This window comes from Odocoileus virginianus, chromosome 19 (assembly GCF_023699985.2).
Source record: "Odocoileus virginianus isolate 20LAN1187 ecotype Illinois chromosome 19, Ovbor_1.2, whole genome shotgun sequence".
NCBI classification, from domain to species: domain Eukaryota; kingdom Metazoa; phylum Chordata; class Mammalia; order Artiodactyla; family Cervidae; genus Odocoileus; species Odocoileus virginianus.
The window spans coordinates 44869324-44896651 of NC_069692.1; the positions used below are offsets into that span (position 1 = coordinate 44869324).

The 27328-nt window shown below is 43.0% G+C and overlaps 1 protein-coding gene across 1 annotated transcript in view; it reads right to left on the reverse strand.

Annotated features, from left to right (window-relative positions):
* Positions 1 to 3892: 3892 nt before the first annotated feature.
* The window catches only part of HTR1E (5-hydroxytryptamine receptor 1E), a 95442-nt gene continuing 72006 nt past the window's right edge, over positions 3893 to 27328 (reverse strand). The window contains exon 2 of the mRNA XM_020879130.2: positions 3893 to 10060. Coding sequence (XP_020734789.2) covers positions 8758 to 9855 — 1098 coding nt within the window. The 5' untranslated portion in view covers positions 9856 to 10060 and the 3' untranslated portion in view covers positions 3893 to 8757. The remainder of the gene's footprint in view (positions 10061 to 27328) is intronic.

Genomic DNA, 27328 nt, shown 5'->3' on the forward strand with positions numbered 1-27328 from the left:
TGTTGGTTCCTTACTGGGTGCTTAACCATGAACCAGAAACACTTGGGATCACTGGTCTGCTCATTATTAGGCTGCTCAGGAGTCTAAATTTTCCTCAGAGAACTGTTTCCATTCTCATTCCTTTGGGTGTCTTCATGAATTAGCTTTGCCTAAATCATCCCTTGACATATGACTACTTGATGCCATACAAACTGGACAGACATGCCAACCTGATTTCTTGTATCCATGTTGTTTATCCATTTTCTGAAGAACTATTCCTTCTCCATTCTTCAGAGCCTCTGGTATGACCTTCCTTTTCCCTGAGAATCAGATGAGCAAATGCTCTCTGCTGTCTCATTTCTTCCTCATCCTCTTAGCAAAGGCAATGCTTAAAACCCCTTCTAAAATTGTATTTTATCTAAATGGAAAATAAACATGGTCAGATTTCTATAAATCTGCCCTTAAGACTAGGGTCTCATACATATATTAAGTTAACCTCTCTCTTGGTAAATGTCACATTGTCCTTGAAAATATGTGGGTTAGTTTCAAATATTTTTGATGTTGATTTTTAACATAATTCCACAATGATAAGAGAACAGACTCTATGATTTCAATACCTTGAGACTATGAAATTTTTGTACCTCATTTTATGTCCCTGGATATGTTCCACTGTTTCCTAGTTTATGGAGACTTTAATAGTATTTCTGCTCTACTGTTGTGTGAAAATTGTATAAATCTTAATTATGTTGAATTGGTTCATAGTGCTTTTTAGGTCTACTATATCCTTCTACTTTTCTGTATATTCATCTTTTTAATTTTGGAGAATTTGATATTGAAACTCCAACTAAAAATTTTATTTAGTTAAAAAATAATTGCAATATATGGTAGAACTATATGTAACTTTGTTATTTATTTTCCAAGTCTCCTGTAAATGTATCATATTTTAATATTTTAAAAAATAAAAATAGAAAAAAGTGCAATCCAATATACAGTAGGTACAGACAAATACTTTTTGATTCTGCTTATATGAGGTGCCTAGAACAGATAAATTCATAGAGTCAGAAAGTGCATTGGTAGATATCAGGAATGAGGGAATAGGATGGGGAAGAGGAATGGGGAGTTGGTGTTGAATGGGGACACAGTTTCAGTTTAGGAAGGTGGAGAATTCGGGGGATGGATGATAGTGAGAATTGCCTAACGATGTTAATGTCCTTAGTGCCTCTGAACTGAAGTTAAATATGGTTAAAATAGTATGTTTTATATTATGTGACTTTTAACACAATAAAAAAAACATTTAAGGAAAAGGCCAGGGTCTCCTAGTTTCCCGCCTGGATTATCTTCCTTCTTTCCCATCTGTTTTCCTCTCTCAGAGCTTCCAGTGCTTAGGTAGATGTCAGATTCATGCCAGAGTCTCACTGGCTGTTTGTGGACCCAAAGCCAACACCGATACTATCTTCTGACGTCCGCTCTTCCTATTGCTGTAGTCTTGCTTTCTTCATATCACTGCTGTTGTCCCTTTTTCTTTTTCAATTAAAAGTTTCCATTATCTACTCACACTCACAGCAGGCGGCCAATCAATATTTTTGATTACCTAGGACTCTGCTGATATTCTTTCCCAGTTCCTCTTGTCACTGTTCCTCTTGTAGCATCAGTGGCCTGAAGCCTTTTTTTTTTTTTAAATACATGTTTGACAATTCAACTTCCTCATGAGAAGGTACCCTCCTTACCCACGACATAGTTCTGCTTCTAAATTTCTTGAAGTCTGTAATCAATGTGTTCACTTCAATTAAGTTCAACAGACATATAAATTGAATGCTCCTACGCACCACCCTCTGTCCTGGGTGCTGGAAGCTTCCAGAGAGGCAGCAGATTGCTTTCCTGAAGCAAAGAAGTCTCAGAGTGATTCCCTTCTACTCTGAAGGGGGCAATTTCAAGGCCCCACCGCCGTTTTGTTTGGGGGGAGGGGGGCAAGGCTGAAACCTGCTGTGTACTTTCTGGGGTTTATGGAGAGAAAGGAGGATAACTCAGGGAGCTTGTATGATTTAAGTGTCCTGGGAACATCCAGTATTTTCCTTCCTACCATTTAAAATTAGCTCCTCCTCCTGACAGGTATCTGAAACCTGTGGAGGATCTTTGTTCCCGGACTAGGGATCCAACCTGCACCCCAAGCAGTGGAAGTCTGGAGTCTTCACCACTGGACCACTAGGGAAGTCCTCTGAGTCTGGGGCTCTTAGGTGAGTCTATATTTAGTCTTCAAAACCTTTTCATCAGAGAACGATATGAGCCAGTTCTGTCAAGTAACGATACCTCCTCTGTGATGATAGGCATTTTATTGGGTCCCTTTTCTTAATGATGCCTATCACTGTCATGGGAAGCTCTTTACCCATTGTGTCTGTATTTGTTAGCCTGACCCTCACTTTAATATTGAAAAAGTGAAAATGAAAACATTAGTTTCTCAGTCATGTCCGACTCTTTGTGATCCCGTGGACTGTAGCCCGCCAGGCTCCTCTGTCCTTGAAATTCTCTAGGGCAAGAATACTGTAGTGGGTAGCCAATCCTTTCTCCAGGGGACCTTCCTGCCCCAGGGATCAAACCCAGGTCCCCTGCATTGCAGGTGGATTCTTTACTATCTGAGCCACCAGGGAAATCCCCACTCCGTCATCGGGCAGATTTAAATTGGCCTTAGCCTTTGACACTCTCCATGACTTACAATAAAATTCATAAGCAACACTCTCATGATGTGTAGTCTTTAAGTTCTCAAACATCCCCAAGCCAACAGCTGAATTAATTAGGCTCCTGAGTATCCCGCATTCCTGCTGGTACTCCTGGGGTTTCCAGGTGGTGATAATGGTATTCTGGGTGGCACAATTCTTTACTGAGTGGGACTGTGTGTTTTTTTTTATTTGCAGGATTTGGCCTCTTTTGTCTCTTACCATAAAATGTCACTAGTTTTCTCTGCTGAGATTACTACAGGTGCTCACACACATTCCCAGATAACCTCTTAGAACTACCGTGCGATGCTGAGACATCTCATTAATCACTTTTCCTTATTTCCTGATAATTATAGTTGACAATTTAGGCACAGGGCCTTTTCACCTGTTGCTTGTGGTGGCCCCTAGAAACTCAACAAGAGTTCATCCCATTCCCATATCCAATGACTCCACTGTCTCAGCAATTTTAATTTAAAAATTACCATCATTTGTATTTCTATTGCAGTCATATACTCCTTTTGCTATTTTTTTCTAATGTTCTCACTGTTTTTGCAAATATTTACAGAATGAAGTTATCTGTAGGAGATCTTAAAAATTTAGCAAACGCTGCAAACACACGAGTCCACTAAGGCCAATGTGACGGCTGAAACTGTTAATAAATGACTTGTGCTGGTAATCTGCACAGTTGCTCTGGGTATATAAGTATCAGTTTGCAAGCTGAAGTTCATAAGTGTGGGAGGCCTATAGAGTTATCCAAAGCCGATAGTAAGTAGTACTGCTCCCACGTATTCTTATTGACACTAGTTACAAGCAGAGCATCAGCCAGGTCTCCAGTGGAGTGATATGTCCAAGAATTCTTTTACCAAGTACAGAAACCCTGAAGTCCTAATTTATTAGTTAATGGAGGTGAATGAAATGTGACTCCTGGGGTTTACTTTTAATCTGCTAATGTTTACCCTAGAAGCACCAACCATATCAGAAGGTACTATTATTTCACTCAAGCTTTAGTTTAAGGGGGCAATACGGTCAGTAGCAAATCACATTATCAGTTAAAGGAGTAAATCGAACAACAGATTTTTTTTCAACAGGTTTGATTTATGTTAGGAAACATACACGGATTCTTTTTTGCTAAGATCAGAGATAGGTATGAGAAAGCATATTTAATTAGGATTTATCTAGTAAACTGGAAATGAGTTCGGAAGTGAAAATTAGTTATGCATATAATTTTTGTGTTTTTATTTACTTAGACTCGTGAAAGTTTTAAACTCATAATTGCCAAGAATTTTCAATGAAGACTTATGGAGGGTGATAAAAAAGCAAGCAAGTTGCCCATAGAGTTTCTAGATATTATAGACATTACAGTCATGATAATACTAGATTTTCAGCATAGGCACAATCTTGTTAAATCACCCCTAACTTAAACCTCAACATCCTGGTACACACACCACCACTGGCTGGACAGCCATCTGGCCTTCCCTGTAGTATTTGGGCTGCACGTGCAGAAACCAATATTCTTTTGTAGAAGGGGTGGCTCATTGGCCCCTGGTATCCATTCTCTCCTTCTTTTTATTTCGAAGTGCTCATTTTCGGCAAGGCACATGGTTGCCCAACAAGAAATTCACTCTCTTAATTCTCTTTTACAGTTTGGTGTGGCCATGTGACTAGTGAAAGTGAAAGCAGCTCTGTCGTGTCCAATTCTTTGCGACCTCATGGACTATACAGCCCATGGAGTTCTCCAGGCCAGAAAGCTGGAGTGGGCTGCCATGCCCTTCTCCAGGGGATCATCCCAACCCAGGGATCGAGCCCAGGTCTCCCTCATTGCAGGCGGATTCTTCACCAGCTGAGCCGCCAGGAAAGCCCATGTGACTAAGTTATTTCCAATGGAATCCAAGGAAAAGTGCTATGTATAATTTCCATGTGACTTTCTTAAAAAGAAATTGCTTGCTCTCCATTTTTCTCTCCCCTTTTCTTTGGACTAGAATGTGGATGCGATGGGGAGTCAGCTTTGGCCGTGCAGACGGGGACCAGCCTTGAGAGGATGGCAGAGCCAGAAAATGTAAAGACCCAAGTCCTTGGAGAACACTGGAGCAGTTTCCTGCTCACTCTGCATTCCCTCCTACCTCCTGACTGTCATGTGAAAGAGGAGCTGTCTTGCTTAAATTGCTATATTTGGGGGTCTCTTTGGGAGCAGCTTAGCTTGATTCCTAACCAATAAAGGACATTCATTTCTGTTCAGTGGCATGAGAAATTCATTTTATTCTCATGTGGAAGCATTCCTAGCAGTTTTTGAACAAAGTTGGGATGAGAGGGTAAATATTAAAGAAAAAGGAAGTGTGTATTGCATCATGAGATTTTTAAAGTTTGGTTTTCTCACTGAGAGAACATTGCACACTTACATTTTTTTTCTGGGGACATAATTTCATTCACATTAACAGATATTTACTGAGTGCCTACTGTGTGTAAAACACTGTAGGAGTTCTTAGGGATACAGAGATAAAACAGACACCATTCCTGTCCTCAAGGAGCTCACAATCTACTGGGGGCAGACAGCAGAAATACACAAACAAAGGCATGACAACGTAGGAAGCAATTATAATAACAGTGGTCCCAACAAGGTTCCAGGGAGCGTAGTCCTCAGAGAGAGGACTTCCATGGTGATAGATGGTCTTCTCAGGAAGACTTTGTAGAGGAGATTTCGTTTGCATTCCATGATGAAGGATTGGGGGAAGAAAGATGGGAACTTCTGGGATCAGGTTCCTGAAGCAGTGGGGGCAAAATGTTAGGAAAGCTCAGAAAACACAGGAAATATCCAGATTTTTCTGAAATATGATGTAGATGAGAAGAAGTGCTGATACTTAGCTTTGGAAAGGTGGCTTGAGGCCACATGGTGAAGAAGGCTTGAACGTTATAGTTAGGAACTTTGTCTTATATTGATGGGAAAATAGTAGGGGATTTTGAGTGCTATTATTAAAAATCAACAGGACATTCTAGGAGAGTGATTCTTAAATGTTAGCGTGCACCAAAATCTCTTGGAAGGCTTATTAAGACAGAGATGGATGCCCCTTGCCTTGAAATTTCTGACTTGGTAGGTTTTCAGTGGGGCCGTAGACTGCTTTTCTAACAAGTTCCCAAGTGAAACTAACACTGCTGGTCTGGAGACGTTGCTTTGAGAACTACTGCCCTAGGAAGACGTATCTGGAAGGTGAGCAGGGGCAGAGTGGCAGACGAGGAGTCCAGAGGTAGGTGGATCAGATAAGAAGATTGGTCCAGGGAAGAGGACCACGTTATTGAAGAAGGAGCGTGCATATACAAGCATTTCTACAGAGAGGTAAATGAATAATATGACTTTTATACTCTCTGGATGTGAGAGGCAAACCACAAAGAGAGAGAATCTCATTAATCTAATGTGAGTGATAAACTGCATGGTAATCCTGTTGTCTGGGACTTCCCTAGTAATCCAGTGGTTAGGAATCTGCCTGCCAATGCAGGGGACATGGGTTCAATCCCTGGTCCGGGAAGATCCTGAGGAGCGACTAAGCCCACACACCACAGCTGCTAAGCCTGTGATCTAGAACCTGGGAGCTGCAACTGCTGAGCCGGCAGGCCACACCTACTGAAGGCCACACTCCCCGAGGCCCGTGCTCTGCGCAAGAGGGGCCACGCAGTGGGAGACCCACACACCGAAACTGGAGAGCTGCTTCCTTCGCCACAACTGGAGAGAGCCCACGTACAGCAACGAAGACAGCACAGCCGAAGAAGGAAAACAAAAGCAAAAAACAAGTGAAGAATCTGCCTCCCAACGCAGGGGAGGCAGGTTCAATCTCTGGTCAGGGAACTAAGATCCCACAGGCCTGGGAGCAAGTTAAGTCCATGAGCTGCCGCTGGAGAAAGCCCATGTGCTACAATGAAGACCTAGTGCAGACCCCAAAATAAATAAAACAAAATTCTGTTGTCTGAGACTGAGAAGGTAGAAAGGAGAAGGTTTGAGTGCAGGAGCATGATCATTAGTTCAGTTTAGAAGGGCTGTGTTTGAGGCACTGAGAGTGTTCACAAGGAGGTGTCCACCAGACTTAATTCATGGGTCTATAGTGTGAGAAAGAGACAGATCAGAATCAGAGACACACCTTTCAGAGTCTCAGGCATGGAATTATGTGTGGAAATGATGGGGGTTGGGATGGAGTGTGAATATACAGGAAGTGAGAGCTGATGATAAACTCCCAGAATGAAGAAAAGGAGGCAAAGAATTAGAAGGCAGCTAGAGAAATGAGGAAGTAAAGGATCGTAGAAGGCATGGGCTTCAACAAGAAAGGGATGGCTAAGTGTTTGAACCGATGAGAACAGGAAGTTAGATAAGGACAGAGGGAAGGCCACTAGATTTGCCCATTGGCAAGTCGCCTGTAACCTTTGGGAGATCAGTTTTGGGGGAATTGGGACAGTCATTCCCAGATGGCAAAAGAGAGAATAGGCAGTGGAAGGTGAGAGCTGGAGGCAGAACAAATGGGTGGGCAACAGGAGACCCAGGTGGGAGAACGAGGAGAGAGACGGAGCAGAGCATGAGGAGGCACTACAGCCAGAGGGCTTCCGTCCTAGTGTTGAAAAGACCCGAGCAAACTGGTGGCTGCGATTAAAGAAGAGTGGGGAGGAAGCGGCGGTGGGGAGGAGATCGAAAGAGAGACGGAGAGAAAGAGGAAAGGGGTGAGGTTATAGAAAGGTTGAGAGGGGATGGAATTAAGGGGTAAAACACGCGGTGGAGATGGTTGAGGAACCAATGTCTTCTCAGCAAAGAAGAGACACAATCTGCGGGCAGTGAAGAAGTGGGAGAGGGTGTGGATGAGAGGTGAGGGGCCCAGGTCTACAACAGTCGCTGGCTGAGGAATGTCCCAGAATTGACCCACTTTCAGTCCCTTCTGCCAGCACTCTCGACCTAGCAGAGAGCTCCTCCGAGGGACTGGGGCCATCAGTCCCGGTCGGTCACACAGTGTGGCCTCGGTCCTGCCTGCAGCCTCCTGGCCCCATGCAGCAGTCTGGCATGGAAGCCACAGGGATTCCAGGAGACACAATTTCTTACTCACTTCCTGGTGGGTGGTTTCTGCTATAAACATAGAGTTCAATATTTAATTATTTTTTTCACGTGCACAACTGGTAATTTAATGAGCAACATTCTTCAGCAAAGTCCTTCAGGTAATATAGTCCCTCGTCTGATCAATACAACCCTTAATAGGTGCAGTAGCTTACGGTTGCTTTAAAAGCTCTCCAGGTTGGCAGTCCTCCCGCTTTAATCCTGCTAGAGTGGGAGAGTGTACTCGAAGATTTGCTGTGATGCTTCTGAGAACTACAGGAGGACCAATGTGTCAACAACAAAGTGACCAATTTTGATGATTGTTTCATAATATTATTTGCTCATGTTTCACATTCATAGTCAAAGGCCTAGGAAAGTATTAGTACATTCATTCTAGGTTCCTTTTAGAGAATGAAGATGCTTATTTAATAGTGAGCTATGAGCACTAAGAGCCAGCGATACCATCTGTGCCAGAAAGGTGCACGCCATGTAATCATAAGAAATGACTTCAGGTCAGGTCTGCAAGCAGTAGATGATAGCGCACCACTTTAAAAAAGTCCTCTATGTTATCATGCACCCAATGAAGTGTTTAAGCATTTGGATCCGTAACCTCCGAATTAATGCCACACACCACGGCAAGTCATCATGTATTTGATACATAAGTAATAAAGAATTCTGCAAATGAAGATTGATTTTGGCATTCTTTAATTGCTGGGTTAACTGAAATGGCTAAAGAAATAAAAAGTATTTACTATTTCACCTTATTATTACTGCTATGAAATTTGTTTTTGTTTGATAATGTTTATTTGAAATTATGTACCACAAATAAGACCAGAGGTAGAAAATAGCACATGAAATAACAAAACAGAAAAAGAAAAAAAGACAAAATGAGACCACACATACTTACAAACTCTCCTGAACCAACTATGTTCAAGAATTAATAAGCTGCATTCCTTACCCCGTGCACTCACGAGGCTGCTAAAGTCAAGCCCTCTGAGTTTTTACAATCTAGGTATGTTCTCGGCACCGAATAAGCTTTTTAAAAGCCAGCTTAAAGTCTTCATTGAAACTTGTGTAGAGCAGAGGGTTGATCAGAGAATTCACATAACCGAGCCAGGTCAAAAAATCGGCCACCTCGGAGGACACGACGTAGGTGCTCAAACCTACGATCAGCTCTTTGATGAAGAATGGCAGCCAGGATAAGATGAATGCGCCCAGAATCAGACCCAGGATCCGCGCCGCCTTGCGCTCCCTGGTGCTGGAGATTTGCTGGCGTTCTCCTGGGTGCTCTAGGTCATTGTCAAAGGCAGGAATCCTAATGGAGGAGTGGATCTTCCCAAACTCTGCGGTAGGGTCTGAGGTGGAGAAGTCAGACACGCAGAAGGTCTGTGTCAACTTACAACTGGCGAACGAGGTTTGGCTGTCTGTGCTTCTGTTGCTTAAGTGCCGGCTCGAACCTCTCTTCTGGTAAAGGCTCTTGGCTGCATGGTAAATCCGGTAATAGAGAATCAGTATCAGAGTCAGGGGAATGTAGAATGCCCCCAGCGTGGAGTAGATGGTGTAGATGACGTGGTCGTGCCGGATGGTGCACTGACTGGGCGGGGGGCTGGGGCGGCGGTGGCTCCTCCAGAACAGCGGGGGCATGGAGATGAAGACGGAGATGGCCCAGACCGTGAGGATCATCAGCCCGGCCCTCCTGGGGGTCCTCTTCCTGGCGTACTCGACGGCATTGGTGATGGCCCAGTACCTGTCCAGGGCGATCACACAGAGATGGAGGATGGAGCAGGTGCAGCAGGTCATATCCACACTCAGCCACACCTCGCAGATGAAGTACCCCAGCCTCCAGCTGTCCATGACGATGTACATGATGCTCAAGGGCATGACAAGCACGGCCACCAGGAGGTCCGTCACGGCGAGAGAGCAGATCAGGTAGTTGGCAGGCTGGTGGAGCTTCTTGGTGGTGCAGATGGCCATGATCACGGCGGAGTTTAGCAGCGTGGTCAGGGTGGTGATGATCACCAGAGTCATGGAAATGAGCATCTTCTCCGTGATGGTCTTGGGTCTCACGGCCACACTGGCCTCCGGGGTACAGTTAGTGATGTTCATTTTCCCCCTGTTCTAATCTATTATGCTGTGGCGAAGCGGGTGGTTATTTGTTTCAGCTGAAAACTATGTAGGCTTGAATGTCTTTCACTGGTAAGGACTCTGTAATCTCAGCTGCGTCGTCTCTTGGGTTCCATTTTATGTGGGTAAATGGAAAAACCACAGCGTTGGATGCTATAGTCTGAATGAGAAAGCCATGTTCTTTCACCTGGAAGACAAATGACAGTATTTCAGTATTCAGAAAATCTTCACATGTTTTTGACATATATTTTTTCTTCTCTGAATGTAAACTCCATCTTTGTAAAAAATGGAAGTATAGTTGATACATAATATTTTGTGTTACAAATGGACAACACGGTGATCAGTTTTAAGGGTTACACTCTATGCACAGTTACTGGAAAGTATTGGCTGAGTCCCTGCGCTGTAGGGTATACCCAAGCAGCATTTTAAAATTTCTATTGATTTGTTTGCTTTTGGCTGTGCTGGGTCTTCACCGCCGCACGCTTTTCCCTGGTCGCGGTGACCAGGGGCTCCTTTCTAGTTGCAGAGCGTGGGCTTTGCGTGGCTGTGATGCAGAGCACGGGCTGCAGGCGTGCGGGCGTCGGTAGCTGTGACTTCCGGGCTCTAGAGCGCAGGCTCAGCAGCCGAGGCTCACGGCCTCAGTGGCTCTGTGGCACGTGGGATCTTCCTGGACCAGGGATCGAACCAGTGTCTCCTGCGCTGGTAGGTAGATTTTTTCTTACTGCTGAGCCACCGGGAAGCCCCCTGTAGCTTTTCTAAAAAGGAGTTTTAAAAAGATGGGCCATTTTTATTTAAACTATTGAATTTGTTACAACATTGCTTCTGTCGTATGCTTTGGTTTTCTGGCCACAAATCATGTGGGATCTTACCTCCTTGACCAGGCATCGAACCCTCACCCCCTACACTGGAAGGCGAAGTCTTAACCGCTGGACGGCCAGGGAAGTCCCTATCCTTGTAGCTTACCTTATATACAGCAGTCGGTTTGTATCTCTTAATCCTCCACCCCTATATTGCCCCTCCTTTCTTCCTTCTCCACACTGGTAACCACTAGTTCGTTCTCTGCATCTGTGAGTCTGTTTCTTTTATGTTTTGCTCACCAATAAACTTCATCCCTACATTATTTTTCAAATGCTACTTTTTTAAGTTCCCAAACTCCTTCTGAGGGCGACATTACCAAATTTTAAGTCTATCATGCCACCAGATGACTTTCTCATTAATCTTTATAAGTCTTTTCACACTGCAACCATATATTCACATAATACCATGCTTTAAAAATTCTGGGATCTTTACCTTTAAAGAAAAAACATTATACTGTTTATAATAAGCATCTTTCAAACCAGATTTTAAAGTTTCACAGCAAATATTCAACTCCAGAGATATTTTAGTATCACAATGGGATTGTGCGATTTTGTCTAATTATTTCTGACATCTTACATATCCCACTGTGCTTTTCTTTGGAGAAAAGAGAGAAAAAAACATATAACAGTCCTTTGATGTTATGGCTAATTATTCTCAGAGTAATACAGTAAATCAGCTAGGAAACAGCATTATCACCAAGCCCAGAGATGTCTATATTTAAAAAGATGTGTTCACTTTTGGTTAACATTTGTGTTCTCTATCTATCTCTTTTTCTCTCTATCTGTCATCTGTCTACTGGATAGCTGTCATTAAGCTGGGCAGTCAATAAGATAGTGACATTTATTGAATTCATAGCTGTAAAGTTAAATATAAATTTATACTCATGACAACAAGTCAATCAAAATCTGCATAGGAATATTCACGACTGATGACTACTGGTTAGAAGAAAAATCAAATCCTTTGATTTGACTCAATGACATTAGGTCCAAGAAAAGCTGGTGTTTCAGAAGTTTTAAGAAGGCTTGAAGACTGATGTGGATTAGACCCAACAGACATAATGATTTTAGCAGAGGATGAGGGCAAGAGTAGGTAAGGAGCGATGGTGAAGGTTTGGATGAAGTGGGGGTTGAAAGGCAGAGAACAGGAATCTAAATCTCCAGCTTGGATAAGATTCAGCTCTAAATTTACCTTCTCCCGCTTATAGCACAAAAACCAAGAAGAGAGGAAATGAGCACATTTATATTTTAGATACAGAAAATAAAAGGAAATGATGATAATTTCACTAACAATCAAATGGGGCAATTATTCGATAGTCTGTATCTTCCTTCTTTCTCTCTGTTTCCATAACGTTTTATAGTGTTACTGTGGATGTACCTATTTTTTCTTTTGGCTGAGCCACATGGCATGTGGGATCTTAGATTCCCTGACCAGGGATCAAACCCACGTCCCCTGCAGTGGGAGTGTGGAGTCTTAACCACTGACCACCAGGGAAGTCCATGGATGTGCATACTTCTGAACGTCTTGTGTTTCTCTAGTTCTCCTAGGGCACTTGTGCCATCAATGACTCCCTCTTTTTTGTAAATCAAATGTTTTCTTACCCATGGGTACCTTTTCCTCTTTTTCTAATGTTTAAACATGAATTTATGTCTGAGACCAGGCTGTAATACTGAAAGAGTATGGGCTCTGGAATCAGACAGCCCTGGGTTCAGACCCCAGCTGACCCATCTCCTAGCCGCTTGGGGCAACCCCTCTACATTTCTCCCAGGGTCCCATGTGTTAATCTCTCCATTTTGACCCCTTTCTCTCAAATCTAACGAAATAAAATTGTTTTTTTCTTCAAATATTTATCTTTAGATATGTGTTTCTTGGGTTCTTGAGGTCTGTGAGATAGACCAAGAAAACGGCTTTTCCATTCCAATTATGAGATTGGGAGCATGAACAAGAAACAGAAAACTTTAGAAATTTCAACCTGATTACAGAGGCAATTAGGAAATGTGCTAATTTTGCAAGTGTGCAATAAAGAAGTCAAAACGAATTCAGCTTCATCAAACTTTTAAAAGCTGCTCTATTTATCTGAGTTTCCATAAGTCCCAACTGTCATTTCTCTGGCAACACCATTTGCTCCTTATTTTGTAACTATTTATTTTTCAACCCCCTCTCCACACGCAGCAAACTATACATTTCTGGAGGGTAAGATGTATACCTGATTCATCTTTTTAACTTTAAATTAAATTTAATTTCTATTTAAGTGACTAGAAACATTATAGTTTTCAGGGACTACATTGTTAGCTCTTTTTAAAAAAAATCTATTTTTTAAATGAAGGATAATTGCTTTACAGAATTTTGTTATTTTCTGTCAAACCTCAGCATGAATCAGCCATAGGTATACATCTATCCCCTCCCTTTTGAAACTCCCTGCCATCTCCCTCCTCATCGCCCCCCACCCCCCAGATTGGTACAGAGCCCCTGTTTGAGTTTGCTGAGCCATAGAGCAAATTCCCACTGGCTCTCTATTTTTCACATGGTGATGTAAGTTTCCATGTTACTCTTTCCAGACATCCCACCCTCTCCTCCCTTCTCCCCATGTCCATAAGTCTATTCTCTATGTCTGTTTCTCCATTGCTGCCCTATGAATAAATTCTTCAGTACCATTTCTGTAGATTCCGTATATACATGTTAGAATGTGATATTTATCTTTCTCTTTTTGACTTACTTCACTCCGTATAATAGGCTCTGTGGTACATATACACAATGGAATATTCGGTTCAGTTCAGTTGCTCAGTCGTGTCCGACTCTTTGCGACCCCATGAACTGCAGCATGCCAGGCCTCCCTGTCCATCACCAACTCCCGGAGTCCACCCAAACCCATGTCCATTGAGTCGGTGATGCCATCCAACCATCTCATCCTCTGTCATCCCCTTCTCCTCCTGACCTCAATCTTTCCCAGCATCAGGGTCTTTTCAAATGAGTCAGCTCTTCGCATCAGGTGGCCAAAGTATTGGAGTTTCAGCTTCAACATCAGTCCTTCCAATGAACACCCAGGCCTGATCTCCTTTAGGATGGACTGGTTGGATCTCCTTGCAGTCCAAGGGACTCTCAAGAGTCTTCTCCAACACCACAGTTCAAAAGCATCAATTCTTTGGCACTCAGCTTTCTTTATAGTCCAACTCTCACATCCATACATGACTACTGGAAAAACCATAGCCTTGACTAGACGGACCTTTGTTGACAAAGTAATGTCTCTGGTTTTCAATATGCATTACTCAGCCATAAAAAGGAACACATTTGAGTCAGTTCTAATGAGGTGGATGAACATAGTCAGCTCTTTAGTGTGACTTCCTGGCTTATTTGTGCCCAAGCCTTTCAGAGTAGAAGCCAAATTCTCCACCCCTGTGTCATCAGTCACCGCAAACTGCTGCACTCATCCAACTTGCCATCTTTCATGGATTTTCATTTAACAATATATCTTGAAGTTTGTTCCATAACAACATGTGTAATATGTTCTTTTAAATGGCAGGGGGAAACCACCTGGGGAGTGATGAGAGATTGGACAAGCATGGAGAACTGGGCTTTGGAGCTGTTCATTGTTTAAAAATCAGATCGGTCAGGAGACACCTGCAAATTAGAGGACAAGAAAAGCTCCCAAGATGGAGGAGTAGGAGAGAGAATTCTATGCCACGACCATGTAAAGAAAATGTATCAAATAAGAGAGTGTGATACAAATACTGGTTGGGCAATCTGGGTGACATCCATGACCTTGACAAGAGGCGTTTCGGTGCAGAGATGGAGATGAAAGGCAGAATGCAGCCGTTTCAAGAGGAAATGGGAGGAGAGGAAATTGAGAGCCAATAAAAGCGATTTTCTCCAGAGTTTCACTGAAAAGGGGAGCAGAAAAATAAGGTGGTGACTGTGGAGGGAAATGTGGAGTCAGGGTTGTTCTCTCTTTAGGATGAGAGGTTGTCTTTTTAAACCGGGCTGTTTATAGTTTCCTTTACAGCTATACTCAATAACTTTTATACTGGGACAGGAGTGTTTGGGGACTGAGTGGGATGTAAAAGAGGAAGCAGGAAAGCAGTCATGGAGCAGGCTGGGGACCGGGTAAGTAGCAATTTAAGAGGTTACGTTGGGGGTGGTGAAGAGGCTGGAGCCTTACTCAGGAAATGATCCAGCCTCAATCGTCTTGCCTTCCTTGACCTTCTCAGGAAAATAACACCTGTTTTAGAATCACTACCAACTCCATCCTGGAGAAGGAAATGGCAGCCCACTCCAGTGTTCTTGCCTGGAAAATCCCATGGACAGAGCAGCCTGGTGGGCTACGGTCTACGGGGTTGCGAAGAGTCAGACCTGACTGAGCAACTGAGCACTGAATCCTTAGGAGGGAGTGGACTCCCACTTAGAACGGAGCTGGTTGAACCGCATCTGAAAACTACGAAGTATCTTCAGCTTCACACCTAGTAGGGGAGGAGGGGCCACAGTAACACTTAGCCCAACACATTCTGCAGAACCAATGCAGGCACTGATAGCAACATAACCAAACTTGTATTAGTCTTTTAGAAGGGAAAAGTGACTGCAATAATCATAACTAAAAACAGATGTATCAGGAGTTGATGCAGGAACATCTTGGGGGTGGTTTTGTAACTTTGTTTCTGCTCTAATCATGACATCAAAAATACCAGTGCAGTCCAAATCCATATCTATTAATAAATGAGTTTTCATCAGGATTACCAATAGAAAAGAATCAGTCTATACCAACTGGCTCAGTGCACGATGCTCCCGTTCCCACTTACCAACATACGTCAGAGCCTCTGGTTTATATTATCCCAGTGATGGTCAGAGCACCAGGCACCAGATGAGATTATGAGCACACCCAAATGTTTTTAATTTCACCATTTTATCTAGTATCCTATTGGTTTTCATAACTAGTAATAAGTTGCCAAAAACACAGGAAGTCTCCTACATACAAACTTTCAAGCTGTGAACTTTCAAAGATGAGAACATGTGCTCACACATCCAATCATGTAAATTAGTTCACATATCTACAAGCTACTGTACTGTGAGTTTAAAAATGTTTAATGTTTATTAAAAATGTTTAATGTTTTATTTTTTGTGTTGGTTTTTTATGTAATATTTTTGTGACAAGTATTATAAACCTATTACACTATATATAGTACCATGTAGCCAATTGTGTTAGTTGGGTACTTAGGTTAAACCTGTTTTATTTATGGACAAATTGGACTTATAAACAGACTTTCAGAACAGAACTCATTTTATGTAGGGGACTTACTGTATTCTTTAATCTCTTCTTTGTTTTCATTTTGCCCAAGTTTTTTTGAATTGTTTTAAAAATACGTGCCAATTTCTTCTTTTCATTATTTCAGGAGTGGCAGCTTGCCCTCATATTACTAGTTTTATCTCCCTAGTTATTTGTTAAATCCACTTCCTCAGTCTTCATAAAGACTGTTCTTTGCCTGTCGAGGGGAAAGGAAGGGTGAATAGCAGTGTGTTTCTCAATCTGACTTTTAGCGGGAGCGGAGGTAGATGTGGAGGAGATCCTAGAGTGTGAGGTTCTTCCTTCTCATTTTCTCATCTGTTGACTGATTGATTGAAATTGTGATTGGGATATGAAATGTGGTCATTACGAGGTTACTATACTCATAATAACAGGACAATATTATCATTGTAAAAATTCAAACAAAACAGTACGTATTTTCAGGAGATGTTTATATACTCTGGACACAAACAAGTCTTTGGTCAGAACAAAGTTTTGTGAACATTTTTTCCACTCTGCAGTTTGCCTTTGTATTTAAAAAAGATTTTTTTTTTTTTTTTTTTTGCCACACAACTTGGCATGTGGGATCTTAGTTCCCTGACCAGGGATCAAACCTGTGTCCCCTGCAGTGGAACCACAGAGTCCTAACCACTGGACCACCAGGGAATTCCTTGCCTTTGTACGAAGCCTTTCGATAAAGTAGAAAACTTTAATTTTGAGGAAGTGTAAGTGATCCATGTTTTTTTGTGATTAGAGTTTCTTGTGTCCTAAGAAGATTTTTTTTTTATAATCTCAAAGTCACCAGGATATTTTTCTGTATTTTCTTTTAGAAGCTTAATAGTTTGAAGTTTTATGTTCATCTTAGGGGAGGTCACCCAGAGGTCAGGACTGCTGGTTGACCCATGAGCTGGAGCAGGGCAGAGAGGCTCCTCCGGTCTTTAGAACATATGTTCTGCTCACAGTTCCCATGGTGGGAGCCATTTTCAAGGATGCAGCCTTGAGAAATTAAGGTATTGTTGAGATCCTCTGGACAGTATATGTGGCTGCATCCAGTTAAGGCCTCCACATAAACTTTAAAGATTCCGGTGGACGGATGCAAAGCTCTGTTCATCTGGCGGCTGCTCAAGACTAGCCTCAGACACAGGTTCCCTTGCTCAGTTAGCCTCCCACCTGCCCATCTGGAGCTCTCTGCCTCTTTCTTTGGTCTCTCGTTGTTTGAGGGCCAATTTCAGATTTCACTCTGGAAATGTCTGAATTTGCAAACCAAAAAAATTAGGAGACCGGAGAAGTGGGTTTTGGGAAGGAGATGACTGGGAGAAATCCTGAGTCGGCTGTTGACCTTTACGTGGGGGAGGGGTGACCTATGTACTAAACGCTCACGGTCCTCTACGTGTGTCTGTGGACGCCCGGGAACCCTGGCCGGCTTAGTGAGCTTGTTTGAGGAACTGGACGTGGTGCACCGTGGTGAAGGGAAGTGAAGGGCTGGCGGTGGGCCAGTCTCTAGTGTGGGCAGGTGGGAACTCGAGTTAGAAGTTGTAAGGGGAGCTGAGGCTGGAGAAGGATGTTTGGTTGCCCGTGGCTTTTCCACCTGTGGGCTGACGGACAAGGTGGGGAGCAGGGTAAGTTAGAGACCTCGGGGCACCAGTTTGCAGAGCCGGAAGGGCACGAGTTGTTGAGGATTAAGGTCTGAGTGGCGGGACAAAGCCTGATCTGGCTGCTTGGACGTGGAATCCCTGGGAAAGGGATTCAAATGAAGAAGAGGATGCTACGGTTAACAATTAAATGGATGAAATGCTCTGTGCTGTTGACCCTGAATGAAAAAAGAAAACAACACCACCACCTCCAAGGAGTGGGTCAGCCTCTGATTCAGGAAACACAGTGAGAGAATGTACTCCTGCTGAACTTAACTGATAGAGCCGTCAAGGTCCAACACAAGGCCCCGCCTGGTTGGTGCGGCTATGAGATCCAGGCAGTGACGGTGGTTCTCTGAATGGGCAGGAACCAGAGGAAATGAGCAACGTGATCCCGCACGCCTCACCCTCCTCCCCCAGCAGGGCCTGCATGGCACCGGGGTTCAGGGCACTTACTCCCTTACAGATTGGATTATTCCATCCTGCAGGGAGGCCTGGCCCACTGAAGGGGTTCTCCTTGGGCATGTGGATCTACACAGTAGGTAAGTAAATTCTTAGGGAGTTTGGTGTAACAGGCCACTCACATGCCTGTCTTTGAGTCCCGACTGGGCCACATTCACTGCAGGAATGAAAGCCAAGACACTCCAGTCCACCCTGAGCACCTGATATGAGATACTGATATCCATGCCAAACCGGGTCACAAAATAAGACATTCGTGATGTTGGGCAACTCATTATTGATTGGAGGAAACTGACAAATTCCAGATCCAAGTTTGGGTGGCAAGAAAGCCCTGACACAGGCCTTCCCTGGTGGCTTCGTGGTGAAGCATCTGCCCGCCAATGTAGAAGACATGGGCTCCATCCCTGATCTGAGAAGACTCCACCTGCCACGGAGCAACTAAGCCTGGGCTCTCTGGCCATTGAGCCTGTTCTCGTGCGCTTGCGAGCAGCCCGCGTGTCTCAGCTTCTGAAGCCTGTGCGTCTGAGAGCCCGTGGTTCGCAACGAGACAAGCCCGCACACTGCGTTAGAGAGCAGCCCCCACCTGCAGCAACTGGAGAGAAGTCTGACCCAGCGGGATCAAAAACAAACAAACAGATAAATAAATAAAATTATTTTAAAAATAAAGCCCGGAGACAGAGAGAAAGGTCAGAAAGCCGAAAGGCTGTCTTAGCTGGCTGTGAAAGTTACCTAGTAAAAGTAACCTGTAAACGTGACTTTACCCCCTTGCTGCCAGGACCCCACCTAAAAGGACAGACCAGCAACCCAGCGCTCCACTGGCGGGCCTATGGAAAGCCTTAAAACCTGAACAGCAGTTCAGACCTGCCCCACCTGCCCCAGCCAGCCCGGATGCCCCGCCAGCTCCAGGAGAGGCCTCAGGGATGCAGTCCTATTTGGAATGGTGCCTCACTCCCCGGGGATAGCATGCAGGCTAGATCATAGCCAGATCAGGGCCACTAGAGGCTTCTTGTTCTGCTCACTATTCACTGGTCCCCCCAGAATGAACTAAAGGTGGCAGTTCTGGTTGATACTGGAGCCAGCTGTATTTCAGTATACATGGGCACCCTCGGAAGTTCTCTGGCATCACCTTGGCACCACCGATGATTGCAGAGGGCAAACAGTTATAGTCAGCAACTTCCTTTTGATGTTGCAAATTGGGTCTTCTCCCCACATCAGTGAAATGGGCCCGTTACATTGCGTTCATGACTGAAGCAGCTGAGCGTGGAGCAGCACGTTGATGGTACAATGTTAACACACGAGGATTTGCGTTGCTGCAGGACACTCTGAGGACTTCCCAGGAACCTCTGAGAAGAGGGTAGATCAATGAACACATAGAAAATTCAAGACCCAGGCACTGCCATAAAGTTTCTGGGAGCCATTTATTTGGGTAAAATATGTATTGTCCCAGAAGCTTTGACTGATGATGTACAAACCTAGCCAATCCCTAAGAACATGAAAGGCATTCAAGTCTCCCTGGGGACTTGGGGGCTCTGGAGGACTCTTACGCCCCACCTGGCACAGTATGCCAACCTTATACTGCCTGATGAAGAAAGGGCATGCATGGGACATGGCTTCTCAAAATCCAAGCCACCTTGAGAAGGCAAAAATGCAAGTGAAGCTGATTAAAGGTCTGGGTGTGTCTCAAACAGACCTACCACTGGAGTTAGACATGCATACAAGTCTGGAAGGTAGAGACTCGGCACTGTGGCAAAGACGAGAAGGAAAAGCACCCCTAATATATTTGTCAAGTTCTAAAAGGGGGCAGAAGCCTGACATAGCTCCATAGACCAAGAGCTCCTAGCAATATGCTTATTTTTCCAGGGAGAATCTCTTAGCACACATGGTAAGAACTTCGCTTCCTATCAAGGGGCGGCTTAGGATATTGTGTTCCTTCTCCCATAATCCTGCACCCCAGCCCGGCAGAACTGACTCCTGCAAAGAAGGGTACTGAGAAGAAGAGCTGGTCCACCATCAACGAGGTGGTGACCAGAGAATACACTATCAACATTCACAAGCACATCCATGGAATGGGTTCCAAGAACCGTACCCCTCAGGGCATTCAGAGAAATCCTGACATTTGCCAAGAGGGAACCCCAGATGTATCCATTGATACCAGGATCAGCAAACTGTCTGGACCAAAGGAAAAAGGAATGTCCCACGCTGGATCCATGTGCTTCCCAGGTGGCGCAGTGATGAAGAACCCGCCTGCCAGTGCGGGAGATGCATCAGAGGTGCGTTCCATCCCTGGGTGGGGAAGATCCCCCGGAGGAGGGCACGGCACCCCACTCCAGCGTTCTTGCCTGGGGAATCCCATGGACAGAGGAGCCTGGCGGGCTACAGTCCACGGGGTCACAAAGAGTTGGACAGAATTGAGCAACTGAACACACACACGCACTTCCATCTGTGTGTGGCTGTCCAGGAAACGTAATGACGATGAACCGAACAAGCTCCAAAGCTGGTGACCTGTGTGCCCGTCACCCCTGTGAAGTCTCCAGACAGTGTGAAGGAGAGCTAGCTGCTCTTGTCAAATAAAGTTACAGAAACACCTTCACATCGTAATTTTTGTTTTCTAATTGCAGCATAATAGGCTTGTCTGTCTTAAAGCAGTTCCCAATTATAGGATTTTTTGGAGAGCTTTTCCTAAATACCTTGCCTGGGCGCCTTCTTACCAGTCCCCGGAATTTCTGAATATTTGGACAGGGCCTAGGCAAGTGTTCTAAGGTGGTTTTGAAGTGCAACCTGGCTTGAGAGTGACTATTTTGGTAGTTGGGACATTGAGGGTTTAATATTAATGCTTTTACATGCATGTTTTGTTAATTCTAAGATAAATATTTTTCCAGAAACTGGAAAAAAGAGAGGGGAATTATTTTTTCCCATGTGCATGTTTAGTTATTTCAGCACCTTTTGTGGGACAGACTTCCTTTTGCCCTTTGAAATGCTTTGGTGCCTTTGTCCAAAAACACAGTTGACTCTGTATGTGTCAGTCTATTTAAGACTCTCTGTTCTGGTCCACTGATCTACATTTGTGCCAATATAACAGCATCTATTCTATGTTCCAGAAAAACATCTATTTCTGCTTTATTGACTATGCCAAAGCCTTTGACTGTGTGGATCACAATAAACTGTGGAAAATTCTGAAAGAGATGGGAATACCAGACCACCTGACCTGCCTCTTGAGAAACCTGTATGCAGGTCAGGAAGCAACAGTTAGAACTGGACATGGAACAACAGACTGGTTCCAAATAGGAAAAGGAGTACATCAAGGCTGTAATATTGTCACCCTGCTTATTTAACTTATATGCAGAGTACATCATGAGAAACGCTGGGCTGGAAGAAGCACAAGCTGGAATCAAGATTGCTGGGAGAAATATCAATAGCCTCAGATATGCAGATGACACCACCCTTATGGCAGAAAGTGAAGAACAACTAAAGAGCCTCTTGGTGAAAGTGAAAGAGGAGAGTGAAAAAGTTTTGACCAACCTAGATAGCATATTTAAAAGCAGAGACATTACTTTGCCAACAAAGGTCAACCTAGTTAAGGTTATGGTTTTTCCAGTGGTCATGTATGGATGTGAGAGTTAGACTGTGAAGAAAGCTGAGCACCAAACCATTGATGCTTTTGAACTGTGTGGTATTGGAGAAGACTCTTGAGAGTCCCTTGGACTGCAAGGAGATCCAACCAGTTCATCCTAAAGGAGATCAGTCCTGGGTGTTCATTGGAAGGACTGATGCTGAAGCTGAAACTCCAATGCTTTGGCCACCTCATGCGAAGAGTTGACTCATTGGAAAAGACCATGATGCTGGGAGGGACTGGGGGCAGGAGGAGAAGGGGATGACAGAAGATGAGATGGTTGGATGGCATCACCGACTCAATGGACATCAGTTTGGGTGGACTCTGGGAGTTGGTGATAGACAGGGAGGCCTGGCATGCTGTGATTCATGGGGTTGCAAAGAGTTGGACACGACTGAGCGATTGAACTGAATTGAACTGAAGTGATACTAGTGTAGATTTATAGAAGTCTTCAGATCAGGTGGTATGAGTCCAACTTTTTTCTTTTTTTCAAGATAGTTTTGACTATTCTAGGTTCTATGATTTTCCATATAAATTTTAGAATCAAATTGTAAATTTCTACAAAAACCCTGCTGGAATTTTAGTTGTGATTGTATAGAAATTATAGACTAATTTAAGGAGAATTTAAACTTATCAACATTGTATATCCTCCAATCTGTGAAGAAAGTAGTATTCTCCATTTATTTTGATATTTAATTTCTCTTGAATTATTTGTAATTTTCAGTATAGAGATTTGCACATATTTAACTTGATCTCTATGTATTTTAATGTTTTTGCAAATAGTATTTGTAATTCAATTTCCATTTTTATTGCTTATATAGGGAAATACAATTAATTTTTGGATGTTAATTTTGAATCTGTTGTCTTGCTAAATGCTCATAAAATTTGCAGCTATTTTATAGATTCTTATGATTTGTTTTCTAAGAAAACAATCATGTCATTTGCAGAAACAGTATTCTTTTCCAGTTTTCTTGCTCAATTAAAAAAATCACTATATAATAAGCCTATCTGTATTAGCATTTTTTGCACCAGTTTCCTACTCTCAAGAGTGATGCACATGTAGTGAGTGTATTATAAGTTGCATACTGAACTAGGGAGCCCAAATCTTTTATAATGGGCAGTAAGCATCCTGCCCCTTACTCTGAAAGGAGGCATATTAGACTAAACATGCTTTCCTTTTCCAATCTCTATCATCCAAAGCTATTTTCTATACAACCATTCTTGGGATGATAGTCTGGGACAAAGGGAACCCCAAGACTTTCATCAAAGTGGGAAACCATTCACCACCCAGAGCAAGTGACCTAGTGGGAGAAAAATCAGTCCATTAAAGATGCTAAGTATCAACCTGAGAGTCCAAGCGAGGGGTAAATGTGCATGTGCGACAGAAAAAGCACGTGTTCAAAGTCAAAAATAGAAAATTGAGACCAGAAAATGTGAAAGTGAACTTGAAAAATAATAGTGTCATGTAAATGTCAGGAATCCTTGACATTTTTATTGGGCATCAATAATACATTTATAGACGTAATTTCCCTCAGACTAGAGGCTACTTCTCTTGGAACTGAAACATAAATATATGCACATAGCCTTCTTTCAGCCACCATAAAATTGTAGCATAAAATTCTAGGATGTTAGACCTCATAGATGCTCAGAAATAACTAAATACTAATTATAGAGACAGGGAAGTGAATGGAAGTGTTAGCTGCTCAATCATGTCCAACTCTTTGTGACCCCATGAACTGTAGCCTGCCAGGCTCCTCTGTCCATGGGATTTTCCAGAGAAGAATACAGGAGTGGGTAACCATTCCCTTCTTCAGGGGATCTTCCAGACCCAGGGCTCAAACCCGGGGTCTCCTGCTTTGCAGGCAGATTCTTTACCATCTGAGCCACGAGGGAAGCCCTGCAGACAGGATAGGGAAACTGAGACCCAAGCGCATGGAGCCTCTTTTCAGGGCCACACAACCAACCGCTGATAGATCTGAGGCACATTCACGGGACCTAGGCAACACACTCTTTCTTGCTTCTCAACCTAAAGAATTGGGTTGGCCAAAAAGCTTGAGTTTTTTTCCATACTCTCTTACAGAAAAAACAGAATGAACTTTTGGTCAACCCAATCGGTTGAGCAAAAAAAAAAAACAAAACAAAAAACCCAACCTGGGTACCTACCAGCGTCCCTCTTACAAACACGCCCTTGGGGGCAGCTGGAGTGGAGCCAAGTGGTCTGAGACAGCAATGCTGCTCAAGGTAGAAGCTCAGTAGGAAAACTTAGCTCTGCCGGGCAGCTTAAATGCTCATTTCCTTGAGTCTGGTACAAAGGCAATTGTGCTGCAGAAGATTTAAAATAAAAATATGTGCGCAGCACAGGAAGGAGTCCAGATCTTCTCTGATGAATTGAGTACTTCAGTTGTGTCATTAAGCTGGGTCAAAAAAAGTCATGTCACTTCAAAAAAAAGTATGCTAATACAACCTCAAGCACCAGCTAGCTGTTAAATGACAGGTACTTCATAAAGTTCATTTTTATTCTCAGCTGAAAAGCAAATAACACTTCTACAGGTGCCCTTCATATTAAAAGGCTTTATTTGCCTACAATATAAACTATTAACTAAAACCTTATCTATACTTCACAAGACAGATTGTTTTCCCCTGTCATCTTTCAAAGAGATGTATCCAGTCCATAGAGGACAAGGGAGAACAGTCTTATAAAAGAGATGATTCAAGAGACATTCACTGAAAGAGCTCCTAGTGAGAATGACTGCAAGAGCTGGGACAATTTGAGCAGTAAAACAAATGGCATAGTATTAGATTATAACCAAGAGAAGAAAAACATTCAGCGGTCCACACTGATATAAATAAATAACATATATAAGCATCAGTAGCATTTTAAAAAATTGGAGTATTTTTATTACATATATTTATTATGTATAATATATATACAATATATTTATTTATTTTTATCTAATTAAAAGCTGAAGTATAATTGCTTAACAATGTTGTATTGGCTCCTGCTGTATAACAGAGTGAACCAGCTTACATATGCACGTATCCCTTCCCTCTCAGCTCCCTTCCCATCCCTGTAGGTCACTGCAGAACCCCGAGCTGAGCAGCTTCCCGCCAGCTGTCTATTTCACGAACTCTCGTGTGTATATGTCAGCGCCACTCTCCCGGTTTATCCCACCCTCCCCTTCCCACCTGGTGTCCATAGGTCATTCTCTACATCTGCATCAAAGCAATTTCCCCAAAATGAAAGTCTACTGTCTCTTTAGGACTGACTTATGAGTATATACACATATAAATTGCTGAATAAGTGAATAAATAATGGAGACAAGACAAATCTTCCTTAAAGAAGAATTCCAAATAACATAGGTACATATTCTCCCCCTCCACGAAGTGCAGTTTAATTCCCCACCCTTGAGGGTAGACTATACTTAATGACTCATTTCCAAAGATAGAATAGAGAAAGGGAAAAATATTACCTTGCAGAGAATAATCCTGGTAACACTCCCTTAACCAAGTGATGAGGGTTTATTCCCAGCGATGTTATGTGAATATGACCTGATCTGATATGATGTCATGAGAAGGGCACTTCCTCGTAGTCTTTCCCCAAGCACATAACCCCACTCTAACTATGAGAAAAGCGTCAGACAACAAGGTTGTGGTGGAAGGGTACTTCCCTGGTGGTCTGGGGGCTAGAACGCCACACTCCCAGTGCATGGGGCCCAGGCTCAACCGCTGGTCAGGGAACTGCAGCCCACACACCACAATGAAGATCCAAGGTCACGCGTGCTGCCAGTAAGACCTGGCACAGCCCAATAAACAAATTTTAAAAAGCAAACAAGCTTGGGGCTAACATACCTAGTCAGAACTCCTCAGGAACATCAAGGTCATGAAAAAGAAGAAAATGGTGAGGAATCGTCACAGGCCAGAGGAGGTGGGAACTGTGACAACTAAATACAATGTGATGTCCTGGTTGAAATGGAAAGAGAATATTAATGGAAAAAATGGTCAAATCCAAATAAAATCTGGAGTTGGCAACAGAGACTGGGAGTGACAACTAAGCCTCGTCTCATGTACCAGTGGATGCATCTTAAGGCTGCACCCTGGCTCAGGGTGATAGTGCTGTGAATGGAAAGTGATATTTGCTGTGGGTGTGGGGAGGGGCTAGAGAGCATGCACCCTATATCTTTGCCTTTTTTTGGTCCTGTATTTGTTTGTTTACTTTGTATTTGACTATTCTTGTCTCAAAAAGGAAATGTGTTGTGATTTTCCCATAGTTATATTGTCTGACTCCCAAATTGAAAATATTTGTCAATTTTTGCCTCCTTTCTTTATTCCTTCATCAACATTACGGTTATGAAGGGGCCAAGGGAACTTTGCATGTTTCTTTTTACCCCTGATGAACCCTCTTAGTTGCTAAGCTATTATCTGCCACAGTCCCTTCTAGAACACAGTTAATTAGATTTCACTATCTTCCAGCAGTGTTGAAATTGTTTATAGGGATTAGTAGCACTAATTAGAATTTAAAAGGGCAGGATATGTCTGCAAATATTATAGGATTATATATTTTCTTTTTAAATTGTTATAGGTGAGGTACTTCAGAGTTAATAGGAAAAGCAAAGAGTTTCACCTCATATAAACTCCAACTCATGGGTCCTGGCTATGGGAGTGATGGGCTGAAGATCCAGAGGTTGTATCTAGACTCAGCAAAAGAAGCTTATGACTGATTAGTGATCAGCCACTAGTAACTGGTCTAGATTGGTATCTGAAAAACTAAGATTTTTTCCCCCTAGAATTAAAAAAATAGTCATTGCCCTTCCAAATGGCAGCAAATGTCTTGAGGACCATCATTTCGATTCAATCTAATTTCAATCCCAGTTCCACCTAGAGAAAAATAATTTCTTCTAACTGCCATGTTTATGAATTCCAGTTTTTATGAAAAAAGTGATAGAAATGTGACCCTCCATGATACTTTTTTAAAAATTGTTTCCAAGAAATACAGCAAGGTAGTGATCAAACTTTCCCACCTTCTACAACTGCATAAATAATGAATAACAGTCTTCTAGATGTTAGAAATAATAATCATGACCAGAATTTCTTCTACAACATGCAAAGAATGTCACCATGAATTTTTAACTAACAGTTTTCCCAATACTTCAGATGTTTAGGATGAATAGAATAGATAATGGTAGTTTTCTGGGATGAAGATTAAGTGACAAAACAGATCTAATATTTACTGCACAAAGAAAGAAGTGATGGCAGAAGGTTAAATGTACAAAGAAAGGATTCCAGTAAATATAATTTGTGATACGAGTGAGAAGAATTCCAATCCTAGACACATTAGAGCATTCATCTTCTTCCCATCTTGATCTGACAATATGTTTTTTTTAATTTGCTTTCTTTTATTACTTAAAAAAATATGTATTTATTCTTGGCTTTGCTGGGTCTTTCGCGGCTGCTCATCGGCTTCCTCTCGCTGCGGCAAGCGGGGGCTGTTCTCTCGCTGCGGCACACAGGCTCCCACTGTGCAGCTTCTCTCGTTGCAGAGCGTGGGTTTCAGACCCGAGGACTTCAGCAGTGGCGGGGCCCCACTTTGTCTCGTCGTGCTGAGCCGGGGCTAGTCCTTCGTCGTGGTGC